Source organism: Canis aureus, chromosome X (assembly GCF_053574225.1).
Source record: "Canis aureus isolate CA01 chromosome X, VMU_Caureus_v.1.0, whole genome shotgun sequence".
Taxonomy (NCBI): Eukaryota; Metazoa; Chordata; class Mammalia; order Carnivora; family Canidae; genus Canis; species Canis aureus.
The window spans coordinates 98069029-98095736 of NC_135649.1; the positions used below are offsets into that span (position 1 = coordinate 98069029).

At 41.7% G+C, this 26708-nt stretch overlaps 1 protein-coding gene across 20 annotated transcripts in view; it reads left to right on the forward strand.

The window, feature by feature from the left end:
* Window positions 1-26708, forward strand: part of DMD (dystrophin) — a 2162139-nt gene that overhangs the window by 2071496 nt on the left and 63935 nt on the right. For all 20 annotated transcript variants that reach the window (XM_077887780.1, XM_077887782.1, XM_077887777.1 and 17 more), the window contains 4 exons: window positions 1156-1313; window positions 22147-22313; window positions 24554-24665; window positions 26540-26676. In XM_077887780.1, coding sequence (XP_077743906.1) covers window positions 1156-1313; window positions 22147-22313; window positions 24554-24665; window positions 26540-26676 — 574 coding nt within the window. The remainder of the gene's footprint in view (window positions 1-1155; window positions 1314-22146; window positions 22314-24553; window positions 24666-26539; window positions 26677-26708) is intronic.

Sequence of the window (26708 nt, forward strand, 5' to 3'; positions counted from 1 at the left end):
TTTTTATCCTCGGAGCCAAAGAAAAAGCACTGAACAGCTTTAGTTAACCATTTTAAAAGGTATTGGGAGCAAAGTAGAATCTTTCTGTGGGTTTTCCTTCTTTAAATAGTGAAATTACTTATAGGTTAGTTTATCATCTGACCTTATCAATGGTATAAATCCCAGCATATTGTACTACCAGAGGGAACTTTGAGCCTGTGTTTCAAATAACAAAGAGGGAACATGTTTTGAGGTTGGTGAAATAAAAATAAAAACTTCAAACTGAGATAGGTGAAGGTAATTCATAATCTTGAAAAAAATCTGTGCATGTATATCGGAGAGGTGACAAAAAGGCTGTGCATGCTGTCTCACTTTTGTAATTGACATCTTAGATACCTGGTTGTAGTATTCAATTACTTAAGAGTTTAAAATATGCCAATGAAAATTCCTTGAATTTACTTCTGTTGGCAACTATCCTTTGAATATAACATATGATTGAAACGATTTTATTTCTGAGAACAAGACATACGTTGCAAGTGTTGGGTGTGTTCATTCATTCTGTGACACTTCTGGTACACAGCTGACCAAATACAGTCCCTGCCCTCACGGGGGATATCATGCTGCAGCCACAAAGACAGATGTGTATTAAATCAGTGAGAGTATAAAGTGATGGGAGCTAATTTACAAATATACAGGATCCTGTGGGAACACGTGCAAGAAACTCAATGATCTTATGATTTCATAAAGAAGTTGCAACTTGAGTACATTTTTGAATCTCTGATGTCCAAAGGGGCTGGTACTTTGGACCAGTTAGGTGGTTCTTACTGCTAAAATATTTATTTTAGGACCATGGTTACATCCTATATATAAAATATTTCCCAAAGGATTATGTTTTGGCTTAGGAAAATTCAGGTGTCAAGACTGTATGTAAACTTGCATTTCTTGCAGGGCTGTAGTTTATTTAAAAGCTGTCACACTTTATGTATACACACAGTGATGATTAACTTGATCCATAAAAATAGTAAATGTGCAGATTAGCATGAATTAGAAGGAACCCCTCTCTGTGGGAATATTGGCTACTCTCAATAAGTAGTGCTGGAATTGAGGTGGTTGGTAGGTTCTGCTGACATCGACTCGGTGCTGCTCTTTGTTGAAATTCTCTTCTTCCTTTTGTAGACCTCTTCAAGCAAGTGGCAAGTTCGACAGGATTTTGTGACCAGCGCAGGCTGGGCCTCCTCCTGCATGACTCTATCCAGATCCCAAGACAGTTGGGTGAAGTCGCATCGTTCGGGGGCAGTAACATTGAGCCGAGTGTCAGGAGCTGCTTCCAGTTTGTGAGTCATTCACCTTCTTAAGAAACGTGTTTCCTTTTTTGTATTTCAGAAGTTAATGAAAATAAAAACAGACAACTTGAGTTTCTCACATTAGCTCCAGTGATAGGTGGGTAGGTAGGGGATTGATACTTGAAACCTCTGGAGGCAGTGGCATCTGGACTCTGGGTTTTGGGAGAGAGGACAGTACAGAGAAGGAAAAGAAATCTCTATCTGCATCAGGGACCTAGTGGTGGCTATTACGAAAGTGCTGGGAGAGAAGGGAGTCTGCAATGGTTCAGCAAGGGAAAAAAATCAATCTCCAGCCCAGAAATCCTTCGTAAAAAAGAAACTAACTTTTATAGGTGAGTCTTTTAGTCTCTTAGCTTTTTGTCTCCTTATTCTTTTTTTAAGGTTTTATTTATTTATTTATTGGAGAGAGCACAAGCAAGGTGAAGGGCAGAGGGAGAGGGAGAGGGAGAAGCCGATTCCCTGCTAAGCAGGGAGCCCGATGTGGGACTTTATTCCAGGACCCTGGGATCATGACCTGAGCTGAAGGCAGATGCTTAACCTATTGAACCACCCAGGCACCCCATCTTTATTCTTTTTTAACTCAATTCTATCATCATACCCTGCTTTTCAGTGGCTGTTGGTAAAGAGTTGAGATGACTATCATTTTTTTAAGTCATCTTGCTGTAGATTTGACATTCCTCTATTATCCCAAGGCCTGAAAGGTGACTCCCCATATAACAGGGTCAGAGGTTCATGCTCTGCTGGTGTCCATCCCTAGGCCAATGCACAACTTGCCCATTCTCTTATCTGGCCCCGTGGCCTCTTCCTCACCACAGTTGGTGCCCCCCAGAAACACTCTCTTCCTCCCAAATATCCAAGCACTCCATTGAGAGACATGGCGGCTCTGTCTGTTGTTGGCTGAGGTAAGTAATGCTGCCGTGACCATCTTTAGGCATTTAGCTATTTTTCTTCATTGAGGTTTCCCCTTAGGATAAATTCTCAGGAATGGGATTACCAGACTAAAAGATAGAAAGGGTTTTGTGGCTTTTGATACTATTGCTGGATAGCTTGTTGTCAAAAGTTGTTCCTCTGTGTGATACCACCGGCCCTGAAGGAGTGAGCTCAGTGAACTATCACATTATTCACGGTGCTCTTAGGTTTGTTTGGTTGATTTTGTTAATGCTAAGAGCTGTTTTTGTTTTATAGGATTTCTCAATCCATTGTGATCCCATGAACAATAGAACTAGCTGTAGAGATAACCAGATAATTGGGTTAGACCTTTGGTCTCTGATCACTGACTAGGGTAAAACCACAGAAGGCCTCCTCTTCAGAACATTGTGAATATTGAGATGTTTAAAGCCATTTGAGCATTCATTTAAAAGTTAACCAGGCACACTGACTAAATGCCCACGTAATAAGCCCCCTTATTTAGCGTTGGACAGCCTGTTTGGATTGTTGTGCCAAAGTTATGGCACAGTAGCTATAAATGTAAAATGGATGTGGAGAAATAAATGCATTTTTCCGCCTCATACTCAAACATCCCAAAATGTAAATAGACTATCAGTACCTCTAGATATTTTTTGTGCTCTATTCCAGAATGTAGATACAAGTAACTTTCACAAAATGAATATTAATGCCACAGATAATCCAGATTCATTTTTTTAAAATCCAGTTATAAAACAACTTGTAATGGCTTATTTTTCTTAAACATTGTTTTCTCTTTAATAAAATTTCTGTGACTTTTTTTTTTTAATATTTTATTTATTTATTCATGAGAGACACAGATTGAGAGAGAGAGGCAGAGACACAGGCAGAGGGAGAAGCAGGCTCCATGCAGGAAGCCCAATGTGGGACTCGATCCTAGGACTCCAGGATCACACCCTGGACCGAAGGCAGGCACTAAACCGCTGAGCCACCCAGGGATCCCCCTCTGTGACTTTTAAAATTCTAGTTGTGAAACACACACACACGGTGATATAAATGTATATATACTCAGTTGTATGTGTACTGTGGCTTCAGTTGAGAGTAAGGGTCAGAATGTAAGTCTGCCTTCAAGCGTCAAGGGCCACTGGAGCCTTCATCCCATCACCTCATTGTATTGCCTGTGGCTGCAGGCTCTGGCTTTTTTTTTTTAAGCTTTTTTAATTTATTTATTCATGAGAGAGACACAGAGAGACAGAGACACAGGCAGAGGGAGAAGCAGGCTCCATGCAAGGAGCCCGATGTGGGACTCCCGGGTCTCCAGGATCACACCCTGGGCCGAAGGCAGGTGCCAAACTGCTGGGCCACCGGGGCTGCCTCTTTTTTTTTTTTTAAGATAGATTTATTTATTTAGTTATTTAGTTATTTAGTTATTTATTTGAGGAGGGGAGGAGAGGGCAGAGGGAAAGAATCTCCAGCAGACTCCCTGCTGAGCCCAGAGCCCAATACGGGGGCTCCATCTCACAACCCTGAGGTCATGATCTGAGAGGAAACCAAGAGTTGAACACTCAGGGGACTGAGCTACCTGGGTGCACCTTGCTCTTTTTTTTAATTGAAATATACTTGACATATTAAGCGGTATAAATTTAAGGTGTACAGGGGATCCCTGGGTGGTGCAGCGGTTTGGCGCCTGCCTTTGGCCCAGGGTGCGATCCTGGAGACCCGGGATCGAATCCCACGTCGGGCTCCCGGTGCATGGAGCCTGCTTCTCCCTCTGCCTGTGTCTCTGCCTCTCTCTCTCTCTCTCTCTCTCTCTCTCTCTCTCTGTGTGACTATCATAAATAAATAAAAAAAAATTTTTTTTTAAATTTAAGGTGTACAACACATTGACTGGATACATTAATATATTGTAATGCGATTACCATTGCAGTGACAGTTAGCACTTCTATCACGTCATGTAATTATCACTTCTGTGGTAGGAATAAGTAAGATCTAGTCTCTGACTCTGTAGAGTGGGAGTCAGGACAAGGGGTCACTGCCTTCCCAAATGCTATGCCCTTATCAGGAGCCATGTCCCTGTCCTCCCATATACCTCATCCTTTGCTGGATGAACCCGTTCTTCTCTAAACCATGTGTCTTGGTAATAGCAATGCTGTCTTCTCGATGTCAAACCTTCAGTCTGTCCTCACATACTTAGTGAATGTGCCCTGGCTAGCCAGTCTTCAAGCTCTTGGAAATGTCCTTTGTGAGCCTGGGTGGGTGGGGGGAGGGGAGGAATCCATCAAGATACGAAAGTGGTAACAGGTGGATTTTATTTTCTTCTCTCTATGATATTTTCTGAATTTTCTTCTTTGGACATTTAGAATTAGAAAAAAATGAGTAAAGTGCTCACTTTTTCTTTTAAGAAACCTCTTTTGTCTGATCTTATTCCTTGCCACCCTTACTGTTCTCTACACCCTGACCTTGTCATTGCTCTTACTACCCTGATACTGGTTTTAAAGAAATGTATTCACTGGATGACAACATGTGTAGAAATCCGTTTCTTTCCATGGCCCCCTGAATAAATCCTAGTTTGTCTAGTTCTCAGACCTTACCTAATCTGCTCCCCTAACCACGCAGAGTTTGCTTTCACTACCGTGAAACAGCTTCTCCCTACCCTTTGTACCTACTACACTTACCAGTAACATTGTTACCATTGCTACTGATAATCATACCTGACCTTGATTCACAGGAATTCTGACCTTGAATCTTACCGATACCTTGAGAATGAAATCAGCAAGCTTTGGGGGTTGTGTTTTTATTGTTATTTAAATGGATGAATAATTTACCTCTACCCCATAGCTGGTGGAAGAGTATAATTCCTCGTCCGGTGTCCCCAGACCTCCACTACTCCCTCAGTCCCAAATATGTACCTTTTGATTGGGCTCTCCACCCTCGCAAGGTGTAACTTTATTCTGGGTTCCTGCTGGAATACAAGATGCCAAGACAGAATGAGAACATAAGAGACTGGGAGGTAAGGGGAATGCTCATTTTAAGAAGTCGAGGATTGGCAATTGGATGTTTCTGGTGGGATGTTGGGCACATTCTGTGTGTACAGAGCCAGGCGAGGTTTATATTACTTCGATTTGTGAAGCCTCTCAACTTGCTAGCTATCAGGTTGAACTGGTCCATTCTGTTTACTTCGCAATCAACATCCTGGACCTGGCATGCTTTTCCTCAGCCAGGTGCCCTGGCAGTCACCTTGCATTTCCCTGGGCAGCGTGAATGAAAATGTGCTGTTTGCTGCAGCGAAAGATAACACCAGCAAAAATGCCCTTTGCCCTTTTTTGAAGTGTCAAGACCTTGGGACTGGGGCCAGACTGGTTCCTTGAGCAAGGTTGTGCTCAAAGACCTCTGTCTCTAAATCTAAAGAAACGACAAGAAAGTCCTTATTTTCTCCTACAAATGCATTCCTTGTATGGCAGGAGGAGAAGTGGTATAGTTAGAAAGGTGCAGCTTCTGAACCAGACAAGAGCCTAGGAGTGGCCAGGAGAGAGGGGTGTTTTCATGTGCTCACTGGGTGATCTTTTAAAGCTTTCCTTAGCTCAGATCCAGATCTCTCCATTCTGGAGATGGATGGTGGTGATGGCCACACAACAATATGAATGTACTTTAGTACCACTGAACTGTCCACTTAAAAATGGGTAAGATAGTGAATTTTATGGTATGTGCATTTGACTACAGTAAAGAAAGCTGGGGGGGAAAAACCCTTCAAAATAGTTCTAAATCAGTTACAGAAATTACCATCACATGCAAGTACAGTGTTTTGCCTATTTAAAAATCAGTATAGGTCTTCCAAGGAATGACCCAGTAAGCCAGGATGTGAAGTCGTATCTGTGGATATCAAACAGGAAAACTCTCCATTAATGTATGGATTTGATGGTGGTGTCTTCATTGATAGGAAATGAGGCAACAGGGTGATTTTTCCATTTTAGAAGCTTACTGTAATCAAAACATTTAGTGGGAAACTGACTCTTTTGGGTAGTAGAAGTGAAGTTTTGAAACTAGTTTGTTTCAATTAATGCATCATCAGGTTGTTCTTCTTTTCATAATCTATGGAAACAGGGACGCCTGGGTGGCTCAGCAGTTAAGCGTCTGCCTTCGGCCCAGGGCATGATCCTGGAGTCCCGGGATCAAGTCCTGCATGGGGCTCTCTGAATGGAGCCTGCTTCTCCCTCTGCCTGTATCTCTGCCTCTCTCTCTCTCTCTCTCTCTCTCTTTCTCTCTGTCGTGAATAAATAAATAAAATCTTTAAAAAAATAATCTATGGAAACAACTCGATTGTCAGAGTAGATTGATCTTTATGACCTGAAAAAGGTCAGGTATTCCCCAGCAGTAGTCACACAGACTTGGAGATTTATCACATCTCCTTTTTCTGATGAGAAAATTGAAGCCCGACAGGCATAACTTACTACGTTCTACATACTGCAATTATATCATGTCAGATCTAGACAGAAGGCCTAAGTTCCCTATGTTCCAAGCCAATATTTTCTTCTGCTAAACCATCTGAGTGGAAATGGATGGCTTTAACCAGTTCAAATACTACACTGAATAAAGAGCTACGAAACATGATCCCATATATGAATTTTTGGTTATAATAGGATGACGCGGATAAACACCCTTACCACTATCGCAACACACATGTATGCACACAGACACACACACACGCCCCATGATCTTTATTTAAGATATTCTATTCCTGATTGCAGGTGGCTAGTCTTCCTGCAAATGAAACCAACAAATAATGCCTTTTAAGTGGGAAAACTTTATACCTTTAAGCAACTCCACAAGAGTCACATATCTGTAATTGGTATTTGGCAGTGCCCTGAGAAGTACCCCCTTCTCCCACAATAGTTTGTAGTGTTTTCTTCTGTAAACATTTTAAGGACTTTATTGTTGAGATGAATTCGACTATACCAACTTTATATTCTGCATGCTTCACCTACAAGAGCTTGGGCACCAAAATCTGTTTATTTTACATCTGTTTCCTGCCTCCTGTTGTATTCATGCATTCAAAATGAATAAGTTACTTTTTCATCTGCCCTGTGAAATTTTTATATTCATGTGACAAAAATGAATATCACCAATGTACAGTTGCTGTAATAGAGAATGATACAGAAATGAGAATAAATTACAGCCTCAACTATTGAGAGCAAGTGTATATCTCATGTAAATAATCATCCCAGAATATCTAGAGTAGTGAGTAGCAGAGTGGTTAAGTGCACAGGCCCTGAAGCCAACTGCCTGGGTTCAAATCCTAGCTCTACCATTTCCCACCTGGGGCAAGTTTTTTTTAACCTTTCTGGGCCTTATGCTCTAGGGGTGATTGGGAGGACTCACTAAACCAGTAGAGGCAGAGCACTCAAGAGTTGTGGCAGGGGTACTTCAGAACTGTTAGCTTCCAGTGATCTAAAGTGCATTGTAACAAGAGCATATCCTACCAAGATTAACAATTCCTTTTATCTATAACCGAGCATCTGTGGATTCGATTTTAGAGACTCTTGACATACTGTTTTCTCTCTGAGTGTTAAAATACCATGCCAGGACACTTTTGAATCCGTTTGACAGCATCCCTCATGCCAATTGATCACATTTTATATTATCCATCCTTAAAATAACTCCTAAAAATTCTGCTTTGCTTAGGTTGCCTTTGGCTTGTTGTTCAGTAATCAAAATATAGGTCTTTCAGTTCCGTAGACATTCTTTTCACACCTCTTTGGGTGGTAAATGTTGAAGTCATGATGAATACTGACTAATAACTACAATATTAGTAAGTTAATACAATGAGTTACTTATAAATAGAGTTAGTATCACCGTGCTCCTGTTAGGCCTGCTTATGGACAGAATTCCTGCAGATTTTCAGGAAGGACTTTTTGTCAGAGTATTGTCAATATTGTCTTGAATTGACTCTTGCTTCTCAGTTGCTGGGTTTTTTAAATTATAAGCTATGGTGGATTTAGCTTCAGAGATATCCATTTACTTTGTTGTGGTTTGCGTGGTTAACTTCTTCATGTGGGGTGATGGTTATTTTCTTCAGTATTTTGAAGGTAGGTTTGTGTTGTAGTTGAAACCTGTTTCATTCATACACTTGAACTGCTAAGGAAGATAACTGATGTCTTTTTCTTTGCTCCACGTTTTTTAAAAATTTTATTCATTTATTTGAGAGAGAGAGAGCACCAGTGGGGGTGGGGGCAGAGGGAGAGGGAGAAGCAGATTCCCCGCTTACTGCAGAGCCTGACATGGGGCTCAGCGTGGGTCTCAATCCCAGGACCCCGAGATTATGACAAGAGCGGAAGTCAGACACTCAACCCACTGAGCCACCCAGGCATCCCTCTTTGCTCAAACTACTAAAGTAATCACTGTTACAACCAAATTTCCCCTGCCTTCCTGCCTTCCTCTCTCCCTCCTCCTGTCTTTCTCTTCCCTTCCCATAAGAGATGAGTCACAGGTGCTAACAAAAAATGGTTTTTTTTAAAGATTTTATTTATTTATTCACGAGAATACACAGAGAGGAGAGAGAGAGGCAGAAACACAGGCAGAGGGAGAAGCAGGCTCCATGCAGGGAGCCCGACGTGGGACTCAATCCCGGGTCTCCTGGATCAGGCCCTGGGCTGAAGGCGGCGCTAAACCGCTGAGCCACCCGGGCTGCCCACAAAAAATGGTTTTTTTGAGAGCCATCCTTTCAGTTGGAAGAATATTCTAGACTCCCTTTAATCAGTTCACCATTAATTCTAATTCACATTGAAACTTCCCCCAAAAACTCATGGAAAGAAGGAAACATGAGTTCAGTATTGCCATTTTATTTTTTCCTTGTTTGTCACTGGCTGACAAATTGAATTTTTAATGGAAGGTTCTTTCTGCAAAGATTATTTAAAATGAAGGATAGTGTAAACCTTCCTCCTGAGATATCCATAACCAGATACCCTTATCTGTTTAACCAGGGCCCTTAGTGTATTTTGATTCTCTAACAGCTTGAGGTTTTCTGTTTTGGGTGGGGTAGAGGGTTTTTTTTTTTTTGGCATTTTGATAAAATGTTTTATTATTTAGTTTTTTAGAGAGGGAGAAAAGCAGACTGAGATGAGCACGGAGCCCACAGCAATGTGTTTGTCCCACAACCCTGAGATCACCACCCAAACCGAAATCAAGAGTCGGATGTTTAACCGACTAAGCCACTTGGGCCCCGGATAAAATAGTTTTAAGATTTTTTTCTATCTTTTTTTTTAAAGATTTATTTATTTATTTATCATAGAGAGAGAGGCAGAGACATAGGAGGAGGGAGAAGCAGGCTCCATGCCGGGAGCCTGACGCGGGACTCGATCCCCGGACTCCAGGACTCCCAGGCCAAAGGCAGGCGCTAAACCGCTGAGCCACCCAGGGATCCCCTTTTCTATCTTTTTTTAAAGCTACATTTAAAAAAATATAATTTTAACATGCAATTAAGTTTATTCTGGTCGTCAGTTCTTTGAGTTCAGACAAGTACATTGTGTCACCATCACTACAATCAAGACATAACATTTCCATCACCCCTAAAATTCCCTCTCCATTGCTGTCATCCTGCCTGTTCCCAGTCTCTGGAAGCCATTACTGTGTTTTTTGTTTCTTTGGTTTTGCCTTGTCCTAAACTGGATTTCAGATGGATTGCAGAAGGCAGTAGTGGAAGAGTTAACATTATATCTTGAACTTTCGCAAAACCTGTCCTGCAACATACTTGAGAAAGTATATTCTGTGATATCTAAAGACAGTTGTATGTGTGAAACTTTTCTGTTAAATAAGAACTCTCTAGCATAAATTAATGTGGAGCATACTTACGGATTTGCATAGATTTAAAAATTGTGCTTAGGTTCCCTGGAGCCATGGTGTTAATTGGTTTATTAGTCAGGTGGAGTGGAGAGCCTGAGGTCAGGACAGTTGTCCTTGAACATGTAAATGAAGAGTGGATAATCACCGTGTGTTATTGTTTGGGCTGATTTTATCTTTAATGGGTAATTCGGAGTCCTGATTAATATTTAGAGCAGTGACTGCTGGCCTCCAACCTGCTCATTATCTTCAGAACTTTAAATAAAATACTTGATTTCTACCCAAGACAGCAGTTATGGGAGGCCTCTTACCTCTTATCTCACAAACACAACTCTTGACCTCTCCATCTTTATTTCAAATATGAAAAATGTCTGTAAATACGGGGGTTCTTAGACTTTTTATGCTGAAAATTCAGTTACCTTGGAAAAGCGCATATAGGCAGGGAATGAGAGGATGTTTTAGGAACAGTGTAGCTGATTTGCTCCCTACAGGAGCTCTTGTAGGGAGCAAATCAGTTTGGTGTTAGGTTTGTATTTTTTGAGAAAAGTAATTCTGAAGAGCTTTTCACATCTTACACCAATGACATTAGTGCCATCTCCTCCCGCCACACACACACACACTTTTAATAATAATTATTAAAGTCACTCTGGCACCTGGGTGGCTCAGGGTAAGGCACCTGCCTTCTGCTCTGGTCATGATCCCGGAGTCCTGGGACTGAGCCCCCACGTCCTGCTCCCTGCTCAGCGGGGAGCCTGCGCCTCCCTCTCCCTCTGCCACTCCCCCTCCTTGTGCGTACTCTCTTCTCTCTATATATCTCTGTCAAATTAATAAAATCTTTATAAGAAAATAATGTCATTCTTACCCTCCCACCTACCTTGCCCTCCCCCATGAAGGGATGATTTGGAAGAAACCATGGTTTCCAACCAGCATTTTATTTTGGAAAAATTTCAAGCATAAAAAAGAATAGAAAGGCTAGTGTAATGAGCACCCATAGATCTCATATCTCATTCCCTTTACTATTTAAAAGTCAAAGGACATCACAACATAAAACATAAACCCTTAAACACTTCACCACACATGTTTTTTTAAAGGACTTTCTCCTCCATAACTGCAAAGCTGTCATCACACAAATTTCATATCCATGAAGTAATATCACCTGGCATACAGTCCACATCAAAATTTCTCCATTGCCCTAGAATGTTCCTTATGGGTGGCTATTTTCTTCTAGGATCTACTTAGGGTTTTTGTCTTAGATTTGGTTGTCATGTCTCTGTACTTTCACTTAATCTGAACAGTCCCTAGCATTTTTTTTCTCATTCATGACCATGACGTTTTTGAAGAGCTCAGACCACTTCTCTTGAAAATCCCTATATTCGGGATTTTTCTAGTTCTTTCCTCCTGATTAGATTTAGATTAAAATGTTTTGGAAAGGCAACAACAGAGGTGATGTTCTCTCCTCATTGTATCACATATGGAGGGACAAAATGACACTTAGTTTTTACTGATAATACTAAGTATGTTAAGGCAGTGTCTGCCAGATATTTCCATTGTAAAAGTATCCTTTTCCCAGGGTGCCTGGGTGGCTCATTGGTTGAGCGTCTGCCTTTGGCTCAGGTCGTGATCCCAGAGTCCTGGGATCGAGTCCTGCATCAGGCTCCCCACAGGGAGCCTGCTTCCCCCTCTGCCTATGTCTCTGCCTCCCTCTCTGTAGCTCTCATAAATAAATAAATAGTATCTTTCAAAAAATAAAAGTATCCTTTCCCTTTGTAATTAGGAAGTTGTTTGTGATATTTTGAGACTCTGTGAATATCCTATTCCTTAAGAACCTTTTACCCTAAAATTTTAGCCTCCTCTGATGGTCCTTTTCTGATTCAGTGATTATATTGGTGGCTGCCTAAGAGTGATTTTTCCAATTCTACCCTTCTTTCCATATGTAGTAGCTGAGTTTCTTCTGTAGAGTTCCCACTTCTCCCCTCTTTTTTTTTTAAAGTATTACCACAGACATCCAAAGTGATGTTGAATGTACAAGAAATGAAACTTCTCCCAACTGAGCTGCCTTTGGATATGCTTTTTGCCATGGCATTACCTCAAATGCCAGTATACAGTCCTTTTCCTCCTCTGTAGCAATGTAAACATTCATCTAATAAATACATTTCCATGTCAGCCAGCTCTTTTATAGGAGTGGCAAGTTAACCAAGGAATTTAATATAAGCTATGTGCTCAAGAAGATTGTGATGCTCATAGGTTTTTCTATTTCTTCTTTCCCTTTTTTGCTACTTCAGTATAGGTAGACCTGAACCTGTCAGTCCTTGTAGCTCATATATGTTGTAGCATGTAATGGGAGGAGGAAGGACACAGATTACCAAAAAGAAGGGGGAAAAAGAGGTGATCAAAAAGTTAGGAGTATGGATTTATCATAGCGGCTTTTGAGGATTCACTTGTACCTTCATACAGTCAGTAGATGAGTATAGAATTTTGTTGAAGGTACAGTAGCTGAGCATTGTCCCAGGTAGGCCTTGCTTAGAATCAGAGCCTCTAGAACTCTCAAATGAATTAAAGATTCAAAAGATTTCAGAGATCAGCCTGTCTGTTCCCATAGGAAATCACTTCTGTCTTTATATTTTAAGACTACTTTACATGTACATATTGAAGTTTTAAAATAATAGATAATCTTGAGCTATTTCCTTTACTTCTTTGAGCCTTTTTTCATCTGTAGCACAGTTAAATGTATCATATCAGGAGCTAGGTATCCCCAAGTTTTTTTCATTCTCATATCTTCTTTTTAATGAATTGTTCATTTTTAAACTTCTATTTTTAAAGTGTGCAATTTGATCATTTTTGACCTGTGTTCACATGATGAATCCATCACAGCAATCAAAAGGAGCATGCCTATCACCCTAAAAAGTGTTTTTAGGCCCGTTGTGTTTTTAATCCCTCCAGGTCCTCCTAGGGCCCCCGCACCCATCCCCATCTGTAGATGACAACTTACCTGCTTTGTATCACTATAGATTATTTTGCATAGTCCATAACTCTATGCAAATGGAATTTTATAGGATGTACTCATTTTTGCCTGGCTTTTACTCAGTATAATTGAGATTTATTCATATTCTGTGTATCCCTACTTCATTTTTTTAAAGTACTAAATAGTATTACATTGTATGGGTATTCCACAATTTGGTTTTTTCCCCTATTTATTTTTAAAATTTTAATTCCAGTATTAATACTTCTTTCTACTCATTTCAAAGCGTGGTCATTATTAGCAAAGATTGCCTGGTCTTCCAGGTAATGACACTTGTAACAGCAATAGAAGATCCTGAAGAGAGTCCTGTACATACAGTGTGGCCCTCCATGTGAGACCAGCTGTTCTCTGAATAGAAGTAGCAGAGACTAAGTGCAAAATATGAACCAGCCTTGTGTCAAGGCTCTCATAAGCAATCCCTTGTGTCCCTGACTATAATCTCCTCAGCAGCTCAAATGTAAAGGACAAGAATCTTGTGTCTAAGAGGATCAAAATGCCACCTTCTTTCTGTTTTATTTGTTACATGCAGGTTTTGTATAGTTTTAGAGAAGACTTTTTTATCACTCATTTGGCTTTCATAAAAATTGGGATTGTTTGGAAGAAGAGTCATTAATATTCTTTACACCTTGTTCTTGTTCCTCCTTTTATGTTCGTTGCTAGTGCAGGCTTCTCTCTTATGTAAAATATTCCACTGATGTCCTCGGTAGATTTAGAGGTTGTTAGAGAAATTGTAATAACAGCTCAGGGAACAGACCGGAACTGCCTGTCCTATATTGTCTAACCCTGGCTGGCCATTTCCCTTACAGTTTTAAAGTCTTTGTGTACACACTAATTCATAAAATGGTTTTGAGCAACTTAAATTTAGCCAATCTTTCCAAACACAAGCTTTCCACAGTCAGGACCAGAAAAGTTGGGCTGTGAGTTATTAATGCCTTTATCTATTAACAGCGGTAACAATATTGAAATAGTTATTTGGATTTATGAAGGGGGCATTTTCTTAATGGAACAGCAAAAATGAAGTTGGGCATGAAGGAGAGATGAAACTTTAAAAAAAAATCCTTGGTTTGTCTTGGTATTTTCCATATATTTGCCATTTTCCATCAATAAGACTGTTTGGAAATTCTATTCATGCATATGAACATCTTCAACATTTATGTATTTAGTTATTTTTCTTCTCAATGGGCAGGAATTCTATGAAGTAAAATGACAACATACATACATCCACATACACACTTTCATATCCTAGCTGACTGGGATAATTATTTGCCACAATTAAATTAAGTTCTGCTACCGTTCATCCTGGAATACATTGCATAGGGTTGTCTATTTGAGAAACAGCTTGATTTCAAATCTGAGTCTGTGATTTTAGCAGGTTCCCTTGTGACTTCTAGGTTGGGGTTTTCCTTTGTCCCTTTTCTTTCCTCTACTCATGATACATTAATCCATGTGGCTTTTATTTCCCAGTTCCTAGCAAAACAGGCCTTATCATGGCTCCTGTATTTCTGTGTTGTAAGAGGATAGCTACCTGCTTATTGGGTGCCCTGTAGGGCTCCCAGGGACATCTGGTGTGTAGCTAACACTGTGTCCCTGTGTTGGTTTCTGAATTTTGACAAATGAACCATGGTAATGTGAGATGTAAACATTAGGCCAGGGTTTCTCAATCTTGGCACTACTGACACTTGGGTCCAGGTGATTCATGGTCGGAGGGGGCTGTCCTGCACACTATCAGATATTTAGCAGGACCCTGGCCTCTGTCTACTAGACATGAGTAACATCCCTCCCTCAGTTGTGACAACCAGAAATGTCCCCAGACATCGTCAGATGTCCTGGAATGCAGAAATGCCCCTACCTGAGAAACATTGACGTAGAGCATGGCAATCTACCTGGGAGCCTCCCAGTGTGAAGTTTGTATATTCCCATATTTGAAGCCAGACCATTCTAAACATATCCTTCAGATTTAGAATGAGACTGTTAGCCTTTTGGTGTATGATATAATAACAGACAAACCAACAGAGAGACATTGACTCCAGGAAGTTTTTAAAAGTAAACTGGAAACAGTTTGAGAATGCATGTATTTTGTCTTCTCCTTAGACAACCCTTCTAGGTTTAATTTTGTTGCTCTTTCAGGATGACTCGGCAGTTTTTTAAAAATTCTAACCTCATTCAGATACTCTAATCCTTCCTTTTATTTATTGTGATCACACTGCAGCTTCATTCCTGTCCCATCCTTCAATTCCGTAAACTTTGGGGGTGGGGGGTGGAAACCTAGTTCCTGCCTTTAGGTTTAGGCAAGTTTTTTTTTAAGGTGGTTAGTTCATTTTGTATCATCTGAGAACTACTGGGTACAGTCTCTTGCATAACATTTACTTTATACGGTTTTTTTCCCAGTTGATTGAGCATTGACATGAATTTTCCAAAAATCTTCAAAGTCAAGATGCTTAATTGCCTTCTCTTAAAAACACACTGTATGTGGTGACGGTAGCTAGGATATGGGACTCGCTCAGAAATCTTCCCATCGCATTTCTTCTGTAGCCACGAACTGACAATACTGCAATCCTGACAGAATAATGAGTGTTCTGGTTGACGCCTTGGCAGCCATCTGGGGCCTGGCCCTTGGGTGCCTCGGGGTTTATGGGAAGCATAACGTGAAAGAAACCCAAAAGCTGGGTTTCTGAATGCTGGGCAAATCCCCCAACTCCAAATTTGGCATGTGATGCCTTTTTTAAGTATTATTTTGGTGATGCTGTCTTCTGGCTGCCAAGTCCAGATACCGGCATTCTTGTAACTGTTTGCCTACTTTGTTAAGATGGCACCTGCATAAAGCCCCACCCTGCAGTTGGCCATAATGGAGCAGCAGTCCTGATGACTGACTCTTTTCCTAGCCTCCACACTGTGGAGAGTCACTGATACAGGAGGCCCAGCAGAGGAGTGGAATCCCAAGATCCTTCCAAACTGCGTCTCACAATCGAAGGAGCTGGAGATCTTTGCTCTTTGTGTGTGCCTGCCACATAAAGGGCAAAAAGAGGATTGGCCAAAACCCAGAAACCCAAACAAGACAAAACCTGGGGCCAAACGGTCTACTCCAAGAGCTTTTACTCAGATGGCTTGCAAGTAGCATTCAGGGGAGAGGGCCAGATCATCCTTGATACAGAGGGAAACAGTCTGAGGCCTCTATGTTGGGCAGCAAATGGTGGCACCAAAAAGGATGATGTCGATTCATTGCCATTGTACCTATCTTTTTTCCTCAACAATTTCCTCCTGTGCCAGTCTGTCCTTATGTATTTTTGCTAGAGTGGCCAAAATGTCATTTTAGCTGGGTTTTAGTTTTAGTTCAGTTAGGTCATTACGGAAGCTGGCTTGGTTTTTAATTCTTGCCTTCTTTATTGCCAGACAAAAGGAGGGAATATACCACTAGGATACAGAATGGTTTGTAGTAAAAATGAAAGATCGACACAGAAGGAGCATGTGAATCGCCATACCTTGTCTTCAGTGCTGTCAGGTGGCATCGGTGAGCAGTGTTAAAAGAGCCAAAATGATGGATTTTACATCCTAGGAGCCAGGAAGAACCTTGAGAATTTCCAACCTTTAAAAACAAGAGAATCTATAGTATTTTGAAAGAGGAGAACATTCTCTGGCTTCCCTTGGTAATTCACCCTAATGCTTTAACAACTTTCTGCATCAGGAAATTCTGTATGAGTTACAGCCTAAATTCTTCATGCTGCTTAAGCCTGTTCCTTCTTGTTCTGTCCTCAGTGGAGGGATCGAACAGCTGGTCACAGGCCCCTATGCAAGAGCCATTCACATAATTGAAAACTGTTATTAAATTGCCCCTTCAGCCACTCTTTCTTGCTCGTTCTCTTTTTTTGTTCATGGCTAAATAATCCCAATTCCCTTAAACTGTTCTCATAGGTCTTTCAAACCCTTTAATTATCCCTGTGCCTTTCTGCCAAGCCTTCTCTAAATTCTGGGTCAGCTGTAGTCCCCAGAACAAGACCGCGTTTTCTAAGGCGGGTTTGAACAGTACTGAGGGTCATGAGGCCATTTCCTCACGCGGTACCCACCATGCCTTCCATTATACATCATAGTCACGGTTTTTCTTTTCTATGTTTTTACACCTACATTTGTGGCTGACTCATGGTCGGATTGTTACTTTCCATCTTCTGGAATGAATAGCAGCCTTCTATTCTTACCACACTTCCTGTATGAAACTTGAATTTTTACTCTACAGTGTATCTGTTAATTCATCATTAAACAGACTCTCATTCCAACTTAAGGCCGGAAAAAAATATATAGGTTCAGATTAAGTGACAGTAAATCCATGTTTCAAATAGGAATGTGTTAGTACTGCTTTTCAATTTACTTTCTTTCTGTACTGGTTTGTCTCCTCGCTAGAAAGGGTTCTTTTGATAAAGTTGGTTTCTAGACCAGTGGAGCAGGAGATTGTCATAGGACGTACTGACGCTGAAACTTGTAGTTCCTTTGACGCAGTCTCTCGTTGCGTCTTTGTGTACAAGATAGAGAAATGTGTGCAGTAGCCTACACGGTGGTAGAACCAGAGGGAGGCCTGGTTTAACCCGGGAAGGCTGAAGCCTGGGTTTCTGTGGACCTGAGCAGCAGGCTGTCGCAGTGTGGCTACTGTTTGACCTCGGCCTGCTTGATATTTTCACCGGGGACTTTTTGATGAAGACAGAACACATGTTTTCAAATGTAAACATTATTTAAAAATAAGGTTGAAAAATGTAAAAATTCCACAAAGTGGGGAGAACACCTCATCTACTGACTGTGAGAGTCAGAATTCTTCAAGATTTTGCTGAAATTATACAGTGGGCTCAGACTAATAGGAAATCCTTGATGAAGGTGAAAGAAACCAGTCCCAGATGAACAAGCACAGAGTAGAGGAATCACTGGAAACAGCCAAGAACAGCATTTCCCATTATGCCCACCACAGCATTAGTACCTTGTGGTGTTCATAAACCTGAAAAGTTTAAGAAGAAAAAAAAAAAAGGTCTTGGGATCACTGAATAATTAGTGTGGGAAATTCTGAGGTCAAACAAAGTTTAACGTGTTTCTTTACCAACGACCTTCTCAGCTTTTAATATGTTAACATGCATTAAGAATTTTAAGAGGCAGATATAATGTGCAGTGTTTCCATAATTAATTTGACCTTCTTTTCATGAAGCGTTTTGTTGGATGACTGATCTGTTGGATGCACTGGGAAACACTGATCCAGAAATTTTACTTGAGTGGAAACCCTGTGTGAGCTTATAATATGGAACAAAAGAAAGTCATCCAATCCTACTATCCAGACAATTGGAGGTACCATTCCCAACAGATCATATTTGGAGAGTAGTTTTCTAAAGGACACTGGCAAACCAAGGCATGTCCTATGAGGAATAAATAAAAGGAATGAGGGGAGGGGCACCTGGGTGGCTCAGCTGGTTGAGCACCTGACTCTTGATTTCAGCTTGGCTCAGGTCACAAACTCAGGGTCATGAGATCAAGCCTTACTCAGCGTGGGGTCTGCTTGAGGTTCTCTCTCTCTCTCTCTCTCTCTCTCTCTCCCTCCCCCCCCCCCCGCTCCTCCCCTCACTCACTCTCTCTCTGTCTCAAATAAATAAAATAAAATATGGGGGCACCTTTCTAAAAATAAAATACGGGGCACCTGGGTGCCTCAGTGGTTGACATCTGCTTTGGCTCGGGGTGTGATCCCAGGGTCCTGGGATCAAGTGCCGCATCAGGCTCCCTGCAGGGAGCCTGCTTCTCCCTCAGCCTATGTCTCTGCCTCTCCCTCTGTGTGTCTCATGAATAAATAAAGTCTTTGTAAAATAAAATAATAAAATAAAAGGAAAAGGGCTGAGGAGGTATGAACAGACATGGCAGCTCTAGTAAAATATTGAAAGGGCTCTGTAAAGCCTGAGACCTTCTGGGTTTCTGGTTTTATAGACAGCAACATTGAGAGGAACAGTGGCACACAGTGGCATGGCTCTTGCTGTCTGCCACACACTGTTTTATATGCCTCTCATTTAACTCGTTTAAATCTTTTTTTTAAAGGTTTTATTTATTTATTCATGAGAGACACGGGGGAGAGGGGCAGAGACACAGGCAGAGGGAGAAGCAGGCTCCATGCAGGGAGCCCGATGTGGGACTTGATGCCGGGTCTCCAGGATCACACCCTGGGCTGAAGGCGCTAAACTGCTGAGCCACCCGGGCTGCCCATAACTCATTTAAATCTTAAAACAACCCTATGAGGTAGGTGCTCTTCCTAGTTCCATTTCATGGCAGAGGGCAAGTAAGACACAGAAAGATAAATTTAATTCACCAAGGTCATACAACTAGTAAGTGGTAGAGCTGGGCTTTGGACTCTTTGTAGTTGGATTCTGCAGCTTCCGCTCTACTCTGTGGATTTCAGCTCTGTGTGACAAAGCACTTTTGACAGGGGTACCTGTATTCAAGCATTCAGGATCATCCATTAAGGATGTTGGCTCCCTTGCATGGCTGACATTTATATAGTGGCCGTAAGAACGCACTGGCATTGCATAAGAGTTTGGACTCAGTGGTTGTGGAAGGTCTGACAGGTCTGTGGTGCCATTCCAAAACGATGAGTTCACTTGCGTGGTTCCTTTCATCTTTAGGTTCCATCATTTTTTTTCTTTCAGTTTTCCACAGAGTACATCTGCAATGGCTCTTTACGCAGAGAAAAGTACTCCACAAAAGCTTTTATTGGTACCTCGAATTGATAGCGTTTTGCAGCTAGGAAATTCAAGGTCAAATAGCTCATTATACTGTTGTTAAATTTATAATCTGGTAACGGCTGGACTACTGCTGAAGTGGTGAGCTTTGCAAGCCAAATGACCCATCGGCCCAAACCCTATTGCCTTTCTGTCTGCAATGTATGAATAGATGCATCGTTAGCAAGCCACATTCCAAGAGAAGCTACATGGGTTTGCAGTGCAGATACTCATTACTTGTTTGATACTAAATATTCCATCCCTGTGTTCAGTTTCAATTGGTCTTGGAATTGGCAGTGTCCTCTGGTTCTTGGCAAGAGCAAATGAACATCATCTCTGTAGAAAGCACTTGCATTCTAGGGCTCAAAGTATCTCCAGAAGATTTTTTTAAGGTCAATGTAGTACATAATAAAAAGAAAATTAAGCACCCAAGAACGCAAGGTGAGTGAGAACCAGCAGAAACAGCAGACTGCAAAAGCAGACCCATAGTAATTTCATACCTTGGAATCATTACACGGATTATTTTTTGAAAACCATGTTTACTCTGTTTTAAAAAAATCACAGATAACATTGAAAAATATCTGCCAGGAGCCATAGACTTTGTAGAACTGACCTTAAAATGACCAAATAGAACTTGTAGACATTAAAACATTCAAGAACCAAAATTTAAAACTTACTGTATGGGCTTAACAGCAGACTGGATGCTACTAAAGAGAGAACGAGATAGAAGGGATTGTTAGAAATGAAGCATTAGGAGGCCTGTTTAGAGCAATGCGGGCTCGTTTGAGAGAATCTAACATTTATCTAATAGGTTTCTGTAAGCAGAACAGAGATGGAATGGAGGCATTATTTGTTGAGATCATGGCTGAGAAGATTCCAGAGCTGACCAAAGACACTAAAGATTCAAGAAGCCCAGTGAATACTGAAGAGTATAAATAACCTCTAGAAACACAAGACAGAAAAAGGACAAATTACCTTCTAAGGAGCAATAGTCTGCTTTGTTGCTGACAATTTCTTAACAGTAGCAACAGAGAAAGTAAAATAAAAGTGGAATAATAATTCAATGTGCCAAAACAAAAAAAAAAGGAAAGAAATCCTTTCTGTCTAAAAATCTGTACCCAATGAGGATAGCTGTCAAGAATATGCACTGTAAAAAGAGATTTTTACAGACCAAACAAAACCTGAGAAATTCTCCACCAATAAGACACAAGAATATTCTAAGGGATATACTTAGGAGGGATCCCAGATGGAAAAATGTGAAATGAAAGAAGCAATGAAAAAAAAAAGAAGTGGTTGATATATTGGTCAACCCAAAAGCACACACAAAAATTAAAATGCCATCTTATAGGGTTAACGAAGATGTAATTAAAATGCATGACTGTAGCAGCCTCTAAATGATGGATAAATGTATTTTGAGTTTTCTAAAATCATTTGTACTATTGGGGAGGAATGGTGTTTATTAAATTGAGACTTTGAAAGGGAGAGAAGTAGAGACCAATGAGCAGCAGCAGGCCATCCTGAAAACAGCACTAGACCAGGAGGTTTGGGTTCTAGTAGCATCTCGGCTCGTAGTCAGTTTTATGGCCTCTGAAAAGCTACTTCCCTCATCTGTGTCTCAGTTTTCTCATCTGTAAAATGAAGCCCTGGGACCAGATGTGTTTTTTTTTTTTTTTTTTAAAGATTTTATTTATTCATTCATGAGAAACACAGAGAGGGGCAGAGACACAGGCAGAGGGAGAAGCAGGCTCCATGCAGGAAGCCCGATGCGGGACTCGATCCCAGGACTCCAGGATCAGGCCCCGGGCTGAAGGCGGTGCTAAACCGCTGAGCCACCAGGGCTGCCCACCAGATGTGTTTTAAAGCCTCTTCATTATGCTTCTGTGAAACACTGAGAAAAAGATTCTCTAGGAAAAAACAATCAATCATTCCTGAGTTGGTTTTTTTCTTAACCTCCTTTGAAATGTCGTCAGTACACGCTTGCGTGTCACTTCTGGCTTCCTCTTACCTGTCTGTTCCAAAACGGGCGCTAAAGCTAGCGCCCAGCCTCAGGTGTGTATTCTGCTCTACTTTCTCCGTGTGTCAGTTTTGCTTCGCTTCCTTGTCATCTAGCAGCCGACCAGAGTCATGGCAGGTTACCAAAGCCCGAGGTGGGTAGGTGGCTCGTGTGGCTGTGAGGGGGACATCTGCAGAAAACAGGTGTGAAAAGTGGGTCTCGTTGCGCCACTGCCGTTCTGTCTTCCTCAAGGTATGGCCCGTACTGACATCTTCCTCCTTTCCTTTCTCCCCCTCTTTCTCGCCCTGTGAACCCCCCCCCCCTTCACTTTTCCTGCCGTCCACACAGGCTAATAATAAGCCTGAGATCGAAGCGGCCCTCTTCCTAGACTGGATGCGCCTGGAGCCCCAGTCCATGGTGTGGCTGCCTGTCCTGCACCGAGTGGCTGCCGCGGAAACTGCCAAGCACCAGGCCAAGTGCAACATCTGCAAGGAGTGTCCCATCATCGGATTCAGGTATCAGGAACCCTACCCCCTGCCCCGCCCCACGGTGGCATTTTTTTTTCCTCTGTGTTTTGCACCTTGTTATGACTTGATCTTTTATCTCCTTTGCCAATTGCTGTCAGTTTGTTCCTTTCGAGAGTGACTGCCCCGGTCACTGGGCTATTTTGGTGGCTCTGACTCATGAGGCAGGTGGCCCTTTCCACCTCCATTCTGGAGCTCTGCAGAGCCCGGTTCTTGATTGAATGGGCCCGACTGATTGCCCTGCCTCCATGTAGATACTTGTCCCTCAGGGGAATGTAGAGTCACTGTGACGCTTCCTTCCTGGGTCCAGGAAATTCTATCTCTTTGAGGGTTTTTTTTTTTCCTGTTTATAGAAATTCTCTAAGAATCTGTTCTAAAACTAAGAGATGATTCTGTTTGGGGAGACCTGTCACAGTAGCTCAGTTTCTTATTCACTTTGTACCACTTTTGTTCCCTGAACTAACAAGAATTGTTTCAAGCAACCCAGAACTTACTACTTTATCTGTGAATCTGATTACACTCTTGGCAGGGTATCCTAATGAACTTCTAAGGGAATATAAAGTATGCAAGTAAATGAAAATTTCACAAAGCAGCTAAAAAAGGGAAAGGTTCTTTATAAATTTAAAAGTGAGAGAGATAGGGAGCATAGCAGGTTATTATTCTGATATTCTTAAAATGTCACGGCAAACAATTGGCTCTTAAATCTTCAGCCTCGTTGACCTGTTTGGGGAGATGGGATATTTTTAAATGAATGGCTCTTACCGAACAAGAATCCCAAATACAAATTTTGAAATGATGATGTATTTAAACATCTGGATCGACATCAGGGTTTCCATAGCAATGAATAAGCTGTAAAGTTGTAAACTAGCTATATGGTCTCTGCCTATGCAGAATCCACTTAACAGCTAAGTAAATACTCTTTCTCTAGCTATGCTTGGACTTGTTTTATTTCTCTGTTTCCTGAGAACTACTTTGTGCCATTGGTGTGCCTTTTATTCACTGCTCACTACCCTGGTGTTTGTCCTTCCATACTTCGTGTTGTTGACAAAGAGGTCTTACAAAAACCCTTAGAGGTTTCTAAAGCCTAGATAGACAACCCTGAATAGACAGTACTCACAAAGGACACAGTTTTCCAGCCTTCCTGGTTTCTGGCAGGTAAGAACGATACCAGGGGATGCCGGGGAGGGAAAGCCACAGGGGACCATGTTACATTTCTTCCCTTTCTTCTCTCAGCTTCCCTAGCTAGTGAGATTTATGTGCAGGGGGGAGGTTTTACAACATAGAAAAAGGGAGTGCTTTGGAGGATCTGAGCATGATCTTGTATCGAAATCTTTTGCCCTTACTGAATTAGATTATTTTGGGAAGTGGCACTTTTCTTTCCTCCTCTCCCTCTCAAAAGATGGTGGGGATCTAAAAAAGGTAGTTTTTTCCCCTCATTCCCATATGTGGCAGAAGGAATATGTTTACTTGAATTGGCTAGGGTTCTTATCTAAGAAAGCAAAAGGCAGGGAGAATGGGAAATAATATCATATACTGAGAATGGGGGTGTACGTACCACCTCGTACTTAGATTCTTTTATCCAGCCCAAATTTGTCTTCTCTTGGGGCTTCACTTATCATTTGTGGGTAATGTGGTGGAGTGTAGGGGTTCTGAAGAGAGACACATAAAAGAGATCATCTAAGGAACTACCTCCAGGTGAACCGTGTCAGTCAATCAGAAAATGTGATTAAAGCAAGATGAATTTTCGATGAGAGCTCTTGTTTCATTTGCCTTTATTTTATGAAACTGCTTTCTCTTGATAAATTGTCTTGAAAATAATTGCTTCAGAAAAATGTTTGTCCCCAGAATGAGTAGAGGGCCTGCAATATATCAGTGTCTCTCTCCTGGAAGTTCTTTCAAAGTCTTGTGTTTGGTCTTCAAAAGATTGGAAGGTTGCCAGTATCTTCCTACTTAATCTGAAAGGGTTCCTAGTGGAGTTTAAATGAGAGCTGAAATTTTCTGCCCTCCTTCCATATGTTTTTAGGATAATCTTCCTGCCAAAATGTTTTGATACTGTAGAAGCAGCACCAGAGATATGTAGATGTAGGAAGTTAATCACTTACCTGTGGGATTAATGAACATTGCATTCTGTTTCCGGAATGAAGACCGTGTGGAAGAAGGTTTGTTAAAGAATGTTCTTTGGGAATTTGATTTGAGGAAATACATATGTGTTTGTTTCTGTTTTTTACCAGGTACAGGAGTCTAAAGCACTTTAATTATGACATCTGCCAAAGTTGCTTTTTTTCTGGTCGAGTTGCAAAAGGCCATAAAATGCACTATCCCATGGTGGAATACTGCACTCCGGTAAGTGAGACACCTCCCTGGCATGAGAGTTCGTTCACCGGGGAGGAGTTTCCCTTTGGTACAGTATTGCAGAGCATGTATCATGCCGGGTTTTAGAAGATCCCCCGATGTTCCCCAGCTAAAGCGGCTCCAAATCATAGGCTCTGGATATACTTGAACCCCAGCGAGTAAGGTAGTGTCTGGCGCACATGGAACATCATAGACACTCCACAAATAGGATCAAAGGAACAAACAGATTTTTCATCTTTTTGCATGGTTATCGGAGAAGACGTTTTCATATTTATTTGGCACAGCCCTAGCAATTGTGTGGAGACGTTTTATGGCCACGGGGCATGCTGGGTGTTGGGGTAATGTGGGGTTCCTCCGAATCTATGATCCACTACTTCTTCTCAGTCTAGCTTAATTAATGCTGGGCATTTGCCTTTTTCAAATTTATTTATTTTTACTATTTGTGTATGTATATGTTACATACACACATATATACATATACACACATACATACGTATGTATATTGGTATTTGCCTTTTAAACTCTTCTGTGAAGTAGGTATTATCATTATTCCCTTTTTACGGATGAGGACTCTGAGGCTCATCCTCAGACCTTTATTAAGGTTAAATAATTCATCCAAGGTTCTATAATTAAGAGGTAGAGCTTTCTCCCAAGATGATGTTTTGGGAAAGGGTCCAGTGGCTCATAGATCTTTGAAAGAATCGCTGGTGAATTGGAAAGGACATAGAATTGGTGGTCAGACTCACGTAAGTGTAAGTGTAAGGTTCTTTGAACACCAGCTGCTTGCTATTCAGTGCCTGCAACGTGGCATAGGCGTCACCTGGGTGCTTACTAGAAATGCAGAAGCTCAGGCCCCGCCCCTGCCTTCCTAAATCCAACCTGCATTTTAGGAAGATCTGCAGGCGGGGGACGCCTGGGTGGCTCAGTGGTTGAGCATCTGCCTTCAACTCAGGACCTGATCCTAGAGTCCTGGGATCAAGTCCCACGTCAGGCTCCCTGCATGGAGCCTGCTTCTCCCTCTGCCTGTGTCTCTGCCTCTCTCTCTGTGTCTCATGAATAAATAAAATCTTTAAAAAAAAAAAAAGATCTGCAGGCAGAGGCCACACACATGGAAGTTGAAAAAGCTCTGCTCTCGAGCTTTTCTCTCTTCCGTCGTCACAGCGATTATCCAGTTCTTTTCATTGTCTTTCTCACTTGGATTCCGGCAGAGGCATTTGGTGATGGAGAATGACCACGCAGTGAATAGACTGACACTCAGTGGGTGAAACCTGACATCACTGTGGACACAGTCTTTTTTATTTTTATTTTTTTAAAGATTTTATTTATTTATTCATGAGAGATACAGAGAGAGAAGGAGAGAGGCAGAGACACAGGCAGAGGGAGAAGCAGGCTCCATGCAGGGAGCCCGATGTGGGGCTTGATCCCGGGACTCCAGGATTACGCCCTGGGCCGAAGACAGACGCTCAACCGCTGAGCCACCCAGGTGTCCCGACACAGTCTTTTTAAAAATACCATCAAGTGTGGCCAAGCTTAAGGTCACCTTTAAGACTTCTCCAGACTTACCATTTATTGAGGAGCCCTCATGGTTGCTATACTTCGTTGTTTCACCGTCACCACTTGTTGAGGAATTAGTGCCCCCAGGTAGCAGGTGGTCCGAGCCTTGGAGAGGTGACTAATTTGCCCCAGTTAACCCTTCTAGTTACTAGCATACTAGGCCCAGCCCAGTTTTTGTCTCTTGGTGTTGCTCTTGACCCCCGAGGTCTGTGCAGTTACAGAAAGAGTGCCCTGAGGCGGGACGCTGGCATCATCTTTGACCTTGAGATCATCCCCTCATATGTCTGACGTCAGTGCGATTTCCCTTGCAGACTACATCGGGAGAAGATGTCCGTGACTTTGCCAAGGTACTAAAAAACAAATTTCGAACCAAAAGGTATTTTGCGAAGCATCCCCGAATGGGCTACCTGCCAGTGCAGACTGTCTTAGAGGGGGACAACATGGAAACGTGAGTAGTGGCAAGAGCGAAACAGCCTCTCA